This window comes from Lathyrus oleraceus, chromosome 5, assembly GCF_024323335.1.
Source record: "Lathyrus oleraceus cultivar Zhongwan6 chromosome 5, CAAS_Psat_ZW6_1.0, whole genome shotgun sequence".
NCBI classification, from domain to species: domain Eukaryota; kingdom Viridiplantae; phylum Streptophyta; class Magnoliopsida; order Fabales; family Fabaceae; genus Lathyrus; species Lathyrus oleraceus.
The window spans coordinates 181,925,140-181,933,792 of NC_066583.1; the positions used below are offsets into that span (position 1 = coordinate 181,925,140).

The 8,653-nt window shown below is 36.9% G+C and overlaps 1 protein-coding gene across 1 annotated transcript; it reads left to right on the top strand.

The window, feature by feature from the left end:
- The first annotated feature begins 4,134 nt into the window (after positions 1–4,134).
- Positions 4,135–8,302, top strand: LOC127081918 (protein DEFECTIVE IN MERISTEM SILENCING 3). The gene is made up of 8 exons (XM_051022142.1): positions 4,135–4,361; positions 5,147–5,290; positions 5,453–5,567; positions 6,051–6,276; positions 6,479–6,670; positions 6,759–7,079; positions 7,521–7,743; positions 8,040–8,302. Exons 1-8 carry the CDS (start codon positions 4,329–4,331, stop codon positions 8,079–8,081), a joined length of 1,296 nt encoding a protein of 431 aa, XP_050878099.1. The 5' UTR covers positions 4,135–4,328; the 3' UTR covers positions 8,082–8,302.
- The last annotated feature ends 351 nt before the right edge of the window (positions 8,303–8,653 follow it).

Consider the following 8,653-nt stretch of genomic DNA (forward strand, 5'->3'; position numbering starts at 1 on the left):
CCTACAACTAAACGCGTCAACATTTAGTGACAATATGATGGCCACAATGAGACTGTACAATCCCTATAATGCCTCAGCGTCGAGCATCAATAACATGGCACGACCACGAGGGATAAATTATATTCCCTAGATTATGTCATCCTTAAATATGACTTATATGATGGCTATGAGGCAGCAGATGGATGAGAGCAATTAGGAAATGGTAAATACTCTCATCCAACAAATGTGAACTATCTTTAATCAACTAATTGCCAATATAAACCAAACCTATGAAGTGTTGGAAAATCAGATGGGGCGTATTGCTGATTTCTTTGGCACGCCCCAACCACAAATTCGACCAACTCCACAGATATCTAACGCTAGAATGGTCGGAGCGCTTGAGAATGCGACATCACAGGCCACTATGAACAAAAACCAAGGGTCACAACAAGATTCTCCCTTGAGTGAGGAGCGGATAGAACAAAACAACCCCACTCCTCTATTAGTGTAGAGAAACCGAAACGCTGATCAAATACTCAGGTAAGTCCAGCAGAACAATCTTGCAGGACAAACATAATATAAGAAACATGGTCGAGCAAATCTTGCCCAGAATGGCCTAAATGTGGGACTCCACCGGCCAAATTTCATCTCCCCACTGCCTGAATACATTCGACAATCGGAAGTACCAAAGGGATTGAAAATCCTAAGATTTACCAAGTTCGCTGGAGACACCAACGAGTCGACAGTAGAACATGTCGTCCGATATCAAACTGAGGCCGTCAACCTAACTGTCATACCCCAAAATTTGCCCGTTAATATTACAAGGCATTTCTAAGGCACTCCAACTTATTTTTCAAGGCATTGACCTTAAAGGAGCAAAGACCCAGCTCACAAATGGCCCAATCCAGAAAAAGACCCAAACTGGCATGCTCGCTAGGCGAGCAACTCCTTCGCCTAGTAAACCCTTCGCTACGCCACTCGCCTAGCGAAGCTTGCGAATACCAGAAAATTCTGGGCTTCATTCTGAGCCCATTAGGTCACAAAAACTATTATAAATACCAAGGACTTCATTCAGAAAGAGGAGAACGAAAACGGAAGGAAGACGGGAGCAAGAGAGAAGGCGCAGCAAACCCTGGAGACTAACCCAGAGAATTCAGAGCAACCCTAAAGGAAACCCTGAAGGAAACTCATCTGCATCAAAGTCACCTCCGCCCAACTCAATCTGACTCACCAATTCAAGGTTGCAGTTCACTTGCAAACAGGTTTGCATTACCATTACCGCTTTATGTTCTTAATTTACATGTGATATTATAATTGAATTCATAAATATATTTGAGGTGTTGCATGTGAATTTAAGTGTGCCTGGATATCTTGAATGCCGAACCATATAATGACTGTATTGGAGGCCATAGGGCGTGAAGCATGCGGAGATCATACTGTTCTGAAATTCAAAACCCGCAGCCGCTCGCTAGCACATCGCTAAGCGAGCGTGTAGCGAGTATTTGCTAAGCCTTCGCTAGGCGAGGCAGAGGCGAACGTGACAGTCGCTAATATTTTGGTTGTTCTGTTCTATGCTTATCTGATCTGTTCTATGTCTATCATGCATTATTTTGCCTAACATTCCTACTGTTGTGTTTCTTTTGCGGTGTAATCCTCGATTGCACTCCCATCTGGTATTCTGACCTGTTTGCTGAATATTGTAAGGACTCACGTATTCCCAGGAAAAAGTAGCTTGCTAGGTATTCCACTTTATTTGTGGGATACCCTTGTGGAGATTCACCCTATTTACTTAATTGATTTTAATGTGGAGATTCATCCTATTTACTTAATTGATTTTAATGTGGAGATTCATCCTGATTACTTAATTAATATGGACCTAATTACCTAATTGATTACATCTACCTAATCGATTGTAAAATATTGCCTTTGAATATGTGATCTTGGACCTCTCTTTGTTGCCTTACGGTATTATGGTCATGTCCCACGAATGTGGGGATACACCTAGCAAAGACCCTTCGGTTAAATCATCATGTCCCTATGAAATAAATCATAGTCCCTCGGATGTTGCCTTCGAATATATGATTTTTCCCCTCGATGACCCTTCGGTGTAACCTACGGTTAAATGATGATCGTCCCTTCGAATGCTAAGGTATCCTTACAAATGTTGCCTTCAATGACCAATCGATGACCCTACGATGACCCTTTTTACATCCAAAGGATAAAACTACTTACTTCTCAATAGTAAGGACAGTTTTACCCTCATAAGGATAGGAAATGCCCATAAAGACCTTGGGTAGGTATAACCCTTAAATGCTTACTCACAACTTAAAATACTTTTCACACCTCACACCTTTCAAAACATCTTGTAGAAAATCACCACTTGGTATATATTCGTACTAGAATCATTGCCGAGTTATATTTTTCTAAACAACTTTCAAAGTTAAACGAGATAAACACTTTGTATACATTCACACAAGAATCATTACAAAGTTAAACTCTCTTTTCAAGACATTTTCGAAACATTTCTCAAACACTTTTTCAAACAAGAAAAACATAAGTGATTAAGCAATTAAGAGCCCATGGATAACCATGGATACAAAGGGTGCTAACACCTTCCCTTTGTATAATGTACCTCCCGAACCCAAAATCTAATTAAGGTCTTTCCTGTTCTTTTCCACCTTTCCTTATTGGATAAAAGAAAAGTCGGTGGCGACTCCTGCTATCCGCGACATTTGCTTTCCAAAGCAAAAAACACCCAAAGTCAGTTCACCGTATGATACTAACCAATAATGAGAATTTGAAATTGAAATACTTTCCAAGTTCCTTAACCAAAAACGCCTTCACTTGGTTTACGACTCTCCCTCCATAGTCTGTTCAAACATGGAGCCATTTGGAAAGTTTATTCCATGAACAATTCTATATGGGTCAGTCGAAGATTAGTTTGAAGGAATTAACAAGTGTTAGACGAAAGGTTCTTGAGTCGATAGAGGATTACCTGAATAGGTTTAGACTTCTCAAAGCCAGGTGTTTCACTCAAGTACCAGAGCATGAGTTAGTCGAGATGGTCGCGGGTGGTCTAGATTACTAAATTAGAAAGAAGATGGATACTTAATACCTGAGGGATATTGCACAATTAAAAGATAAGGTTCGTCAAGTCGAACGTCTAAAAGCGGAGAAAGCTAGAACTGATAAGTACCATAAAAAAGAGAAAGTCGCTTACACAGATACTGACGAATACGACTTTGATGTGGGCGATGATTCTCTAGAAGAGAGAGAGAGGTCAATGTGGCTGAATTGAAGCCAGAACCCCTTACACTTGTAAGCTATTAAAACCATCAAATGGAAAAAATCCTGTCGAAACTAGCAAAATCGAGAAGTTCGCGACTAGAACTTACACTTTTAACATTACAAAATGTGATGAGATTTTGATTTGCTAGTTAAAGATGATCAAATTTTAGTCCCCCCGGGTTTAAAAACTCCTCATTTGGAACAAAGGAAAAAGAGAGGTTTTTGCAAATACCATAATTTCTTGGATCATAAGACTTCTCAATGTATTCTTTTTAGGGACTTGGTTAAAAAAGCTTTAGATAAGGGGAAATTGCAATTTGGCGAGAAGTCAAAGTCGACAATGAAAGTGGACGTGGATCCCATGCATATGGAGGAAGCCCATTATGCTGAATCTGTTGAGATCTTGATGGTAGATGATATTGATGACTCTAACATGGATGTCGACAAGGGAGAGCAGATCTCTGCTATTGCTGATTTTGACTTCCAAGAGGCTTACCCCCAGTCTGAGGAAGGGCTGATCAATTTCTTAGAGCGTTACAAGCTCAACGGCTCTAAGACTATGCTATGTCCACGTTGCAACATTGTCTTCGAGAAAGAGGCTGCGAAGAAGGTGGAAAACACGATTTGGACAAGCTCATATATGTGGAACCGACCGTCACTTGACACAATAAGGGCAAAATCAATACTAGATATTTGTTTAATGTAATTGCATTATCATTAAATAAATAAATATTGTTTTAATTAATATATTATTACTTTATTTATTAATTAAATATTTATATAGTAGATAGTTTCCATTTTTTTTTATCCTATTTAGTCATGCCGATTGCCGGCCTGTTGGAAGCAATTGAAACCGTGTGATCTTAATAAATAAAATGATTTTGATGAAACCTCACGGAATATGTCACCGTACGTGATTGCGACTGAAGGTGCCGATTCCAAAAAGCTTCATTGAGTCATAGTGACTCATTTACACTCTTCAGTTTCTTTACTGAATTTACCCTATTCATATTTTCGAAATTTCAAACTCGGGGCACCGCAGTTCACTCATTCACGAAATCATGTATCAACCAACAAGCAACAGCAGCAACCAGGTCAGTTTCTCTCTCTGCATATTTCTTGCGTCTCGCTTAGGAATCTTTCAGTTACAATCGCCTTCGTAATTTACTCTCATTTTTTCTTCATCAACTTTTTCGCTTCAAAATCTCAATGCTTTCTTTCAAGGATTTTGTTCGGAAATAGTGATTTTAATTACTCTGTTGTAATTTACTTTAAGGTCTATAGATGTTCTTCGCATTTGGTAATAGATTCAAGAAAATCATCGCTAAATTCCCGTCATGTAACCTACATTTATTCCGCTCGCATTGTAGTTACTAACTTACTATGTGATTTTGCATGTTAGAGATGCCTCTTTTATGAAATAAATTTGGTTTCTAGTGTTATTCATTATGAAATTTCAAAGGAAAATTATGCTACCTAAAATGCATTTATGGATTTAATGTTATAATTTGATGTTTTTTCGATTAACCTAGATCTCTAGTCAACAAGTTAGACACTAATTCCTTTCTATGCTAACCTTGTACTTATGGAAGTTCGTTTCCCTCTTTTATCTATGAAATTTTACCTTGATCATTTTACTTTAATGGAAGCAATATAAAAATAAATGTCGAAACCCACAGAAGCAGCATGAGTCTATATGGTTAAACTTCCCAATATCTCTTCAATTAAAGACTGGATGATTGATCATTCATTTGGGGATGGACAGACTTTTTGAGAAATCTACCTGATGAAGTAGTACCTAGTATTTAACTAGTTATTTTTCCTGTGTGTAAGCATTATCTGTAGATATTATGTGTGTGAATAAGTTCTTCTTGTGCAGCAATTGGTTCATACCACGCCAGTGTCTCTCCAAGGGACCTCGGCATCAGTGCCAATGGATCTGAGTGAAAGCTCCATGGACACAAACCACAATGTCCAAAATGGAGACTTTATAAAAGCGGAAAATATCATCAAGCACTCCCAGGTTGTTTATAATTTATATTGTTTTTATAAACAGAAAATGTTTTCTCTCTGTACTGCATGTGTGTACGATATAATATATAGACATATTGATTTAAGTTTCTGGATTTTAAACGGGTGATGGTGATTTTTAGAATATTAACTTACACCTATGTAATATTTTTAGAAACTACAAGGGGATCTGCATACTTTTGGGATGAAAATTAAGCAGCATGAGGACAGACTGGGTCTTTTGAACACGGAAAAAGCCAAATTAGACGACTCCATTATTCATTTGCAAGGTAAATTTTGTTTGTACTTGTTTTGGCAACTGGATAAGAAGCTGCTTTTCATGAAAAATATTGACAACCTAGTTCTGTAAAGTGCATTCACCGAATCAATGGTCTAAGCTTTCCTTATTATGAAGGTTGCATGAGATTTATCGGTTTATTTATACAATAATATTTTGATTATAAAGTTTGTGGTCCTGAAACTTGAGATCATCCCCAATAGCAAGAGATATGGAAAATTCGTAGAACAGTAGGCCAACCCCAAATTCTAGGATGGGGCATTGTTAATATGTTACGGGAATACATAGACAGAACATTGTTGCGCATATCTCAAGTTTTTTTATTTATTATTTCATTACTAAGGATAATGATGCAGTAAACTTCAAATTTGTCACCCTTCATTTTTTTTAAAATGAAATTTCCTTTTGTAAAATATTTCTGTATAGCTCTCTATCTATCAACAAAAAGGTGTCTTATGTTTTTCCTTATCCATAGGTGCTATTGGGAAATCAAAGTCTTCAAGCACTAATGGAGAGGATACCCGCAGTACAACTGAGGAGGAGGTACATAAACAGATATTGCAGCATGAAAAATCTGCTGCTGGTGTTTTGTGCCTGTTGAAGACTCGTCATGGAGCCCATGCTTCTTTTGTTACACTAACAAAGGATGTTTTAGGTATTGTTCCTATGCTGGGAAGAGTTGAGGATGACAATCTCAGCAGGTACATTTTGTATGAATGGTTTCTTTTTTGCTTGTGAAATCACGCACACTCGTTTCAATCTTGTAATAGCTTGTATGTTTCTTTGGTCTATGTCACATTATCTTTAAACAAGATGAAAAATAATTTATTTTTTGCTTTGTTAATAACTATGAAATGTAAGCATATATGAGGATAGTTTTCACTCAACTTATTTGGAATGCAGACTTTTCTCAGAGTATCTTGGAGTGGAGACTATGTTGGCAATTGTTTGTAAAACTTATGAAGGAGTTAAAGCTATCGAAATGTATGACAAGGAAGGCTGGATAAACAAAAGTAGCGGTCTTCATGGGCTAGGTGCAACTATTGGAAGGGCTTTGGACGGGCGATTTTTAGTCATATGTCTTGAATCTCTAAGGTACGACTACACGAATCTGATTTGTCTTTTATTTATGGTTGCGGATAAATCTGTGTTTTAAACCTTTTTTTCTTTCTTTTTGTTTTAGGCCTTATGCTGGTAAATACGTGGTTGATGATCCACACAGGAAGTTGGACATTTTAAACCCAAGATTGCCCAATGGGGAGTGTCCGGCTGGATTTCTTGGGTTTGCTGTGAATATGATTAATATAGACACCGAGAACCTGTTTTGTGTAACTCCGAGTGGTTTTGGCCTCAGAGAAACTCTGTTTTACAATCTCTTTTCTCGTCTACAAGTATATAAGACTAGGGCTGAAATGATACAAGCACTTCCTTTGATAACTGACGGAGCTATTTCTTTAGATGGAGGAATCATTAGGAGTTGTGGTGTATATTCCTTGGGTAATAGGTAAGAATACGAAAATCCGATTTGCTTATAAATTATAAATGAACCCATTTTATGTATCTTCTGAAAATTATGATAGGGTAAAAACTTGCCCATCTTGGGAGTTGAATTAACTTGAGTGTTTACTTTTTACACGAAATAGGGAATATATTAATGGGTGAATCTTTCTTGAAACTATATATCCGGTAGATATCTTTTCATTTATCTCTGAAGAGGTGGAATATATTAATGGGTGAATCTTTCTTGAATCTATATTATCCTTTTTACAAATTAAAACACAGCAGGTGGTTTTGCTAGGTTAACTGCATTTATCCTGTAGAAGTCCTTTTAAAAATTTAAGTAGTCATTTTAGAAACATCAAACTGCTGTGTGTTTTAATTTGTTTCCAGAAGAGTACAGTCATCAAATGTGTGAACTGAAAAAAAAAACTGTTGGGGCCTGCAGGGAAGATGTTAATGTAAGATTCCCCAGACCAGAAAGATCAGCGGGGCTTGATGAGCAGGTTGAAATTGAGAGGCAAATGAAGGACGCCCAGTGGAAGAAGGAAAATATTTTGGACGATATAAAAAGGGAAATGACATTGTTGGACATAGCAAAGCACAATTTCAACAAAAAGAAGAGTGATTTTCTTAAGTATTTGGCTTCAAGTTCATCATATGCAATCCAGGTCATCTTTCTGGATATTTGAATTTAAATCCTAGTTGATTTATAAATTATTGAGTGTAGTTTGGTAATTTATTATTTATATGTTGTTTCAACGTTATCTGCTGTTATTATCTGTTGGAACATTTTAAATGATTTCTTTAGGGGATCTTTCCCCTAAGCTTACTTCAGATTTGTGATACAATGGCACTATATCGCCATTGCTAAATGATTGTTTAAAGCTTCCGGCTTTTCAGTAAATCTTGAAATGTAATCTAATTCACGATGCTAATATTTTCTTTCATCTAATGACACCACCAGGTTCAGAATGCGGTTCAGAATGCTCCTTCGGTGCCTCGATGATGAAATTAAGATAGATGGGAAAGCTATGAAGGACATAGAAGATGTTTACCCAAATGTATATGACAACTGTTTTTTGGGTTTCTCTAATTATTTCTGCTAGACCAACACACATGTTTCTCTGGGAAACCGGTAAAATACTTCTGCTATGAAAAAGGTTCTGATAGAAAACATTCAATTTTTCGTGATCTTGCTAAGGTTAAGTGATCCTGATAATTTGTGAACCCAAGAATAGCAAGTTCTTTATAACTTTAACGTTCGTTTAGACAGTTGTCATGGCATGCACAATTATCTACTCCCTCCGTCCCACAATGAGTGACTTAGTGATCATTTCATACCGATTAAAATAAATAAATAAATGGAAGAGAGAATGATATTTTTACCTTTGTCAAGTATTGACAATAATAAAAGTGATATTAATTAGAGGATATAATTGAAAAAAGTGTATTGAAAATTGAAATGAGTCATTCATTTTGGAACATTATTTTATTCCAAATGAGGTCATTCATTGTGGATATTGTGGGACGGAGAGAGTATTAACCTTATTAACCTAGCTATTAACCTAGTTATGTTAG

Bases quoted from the DNA above. Each gene is read 5' to 3' on its own strand.
- LOC127081918 (XM_051022142.1), top strand. From the start codon at position 4,329: ATGTATCAACCAACAAGCAACAGCAGCAACCAG. The intron at 4,362-5,146 runs GTCAGTTTCTCT...CTTCTTGTGCAG, and splicing joins CAAGCAACAGCAGCAACCAG to CAATTGGTTCATACCACGCC. The intron at 7,080-7,520 runs GTAAGAATACGA...TGGGGCCTGCAG, and splicing joins GTATATTCCTTGGGTAATAG to GGAAGATGTTAATGTAAGAT.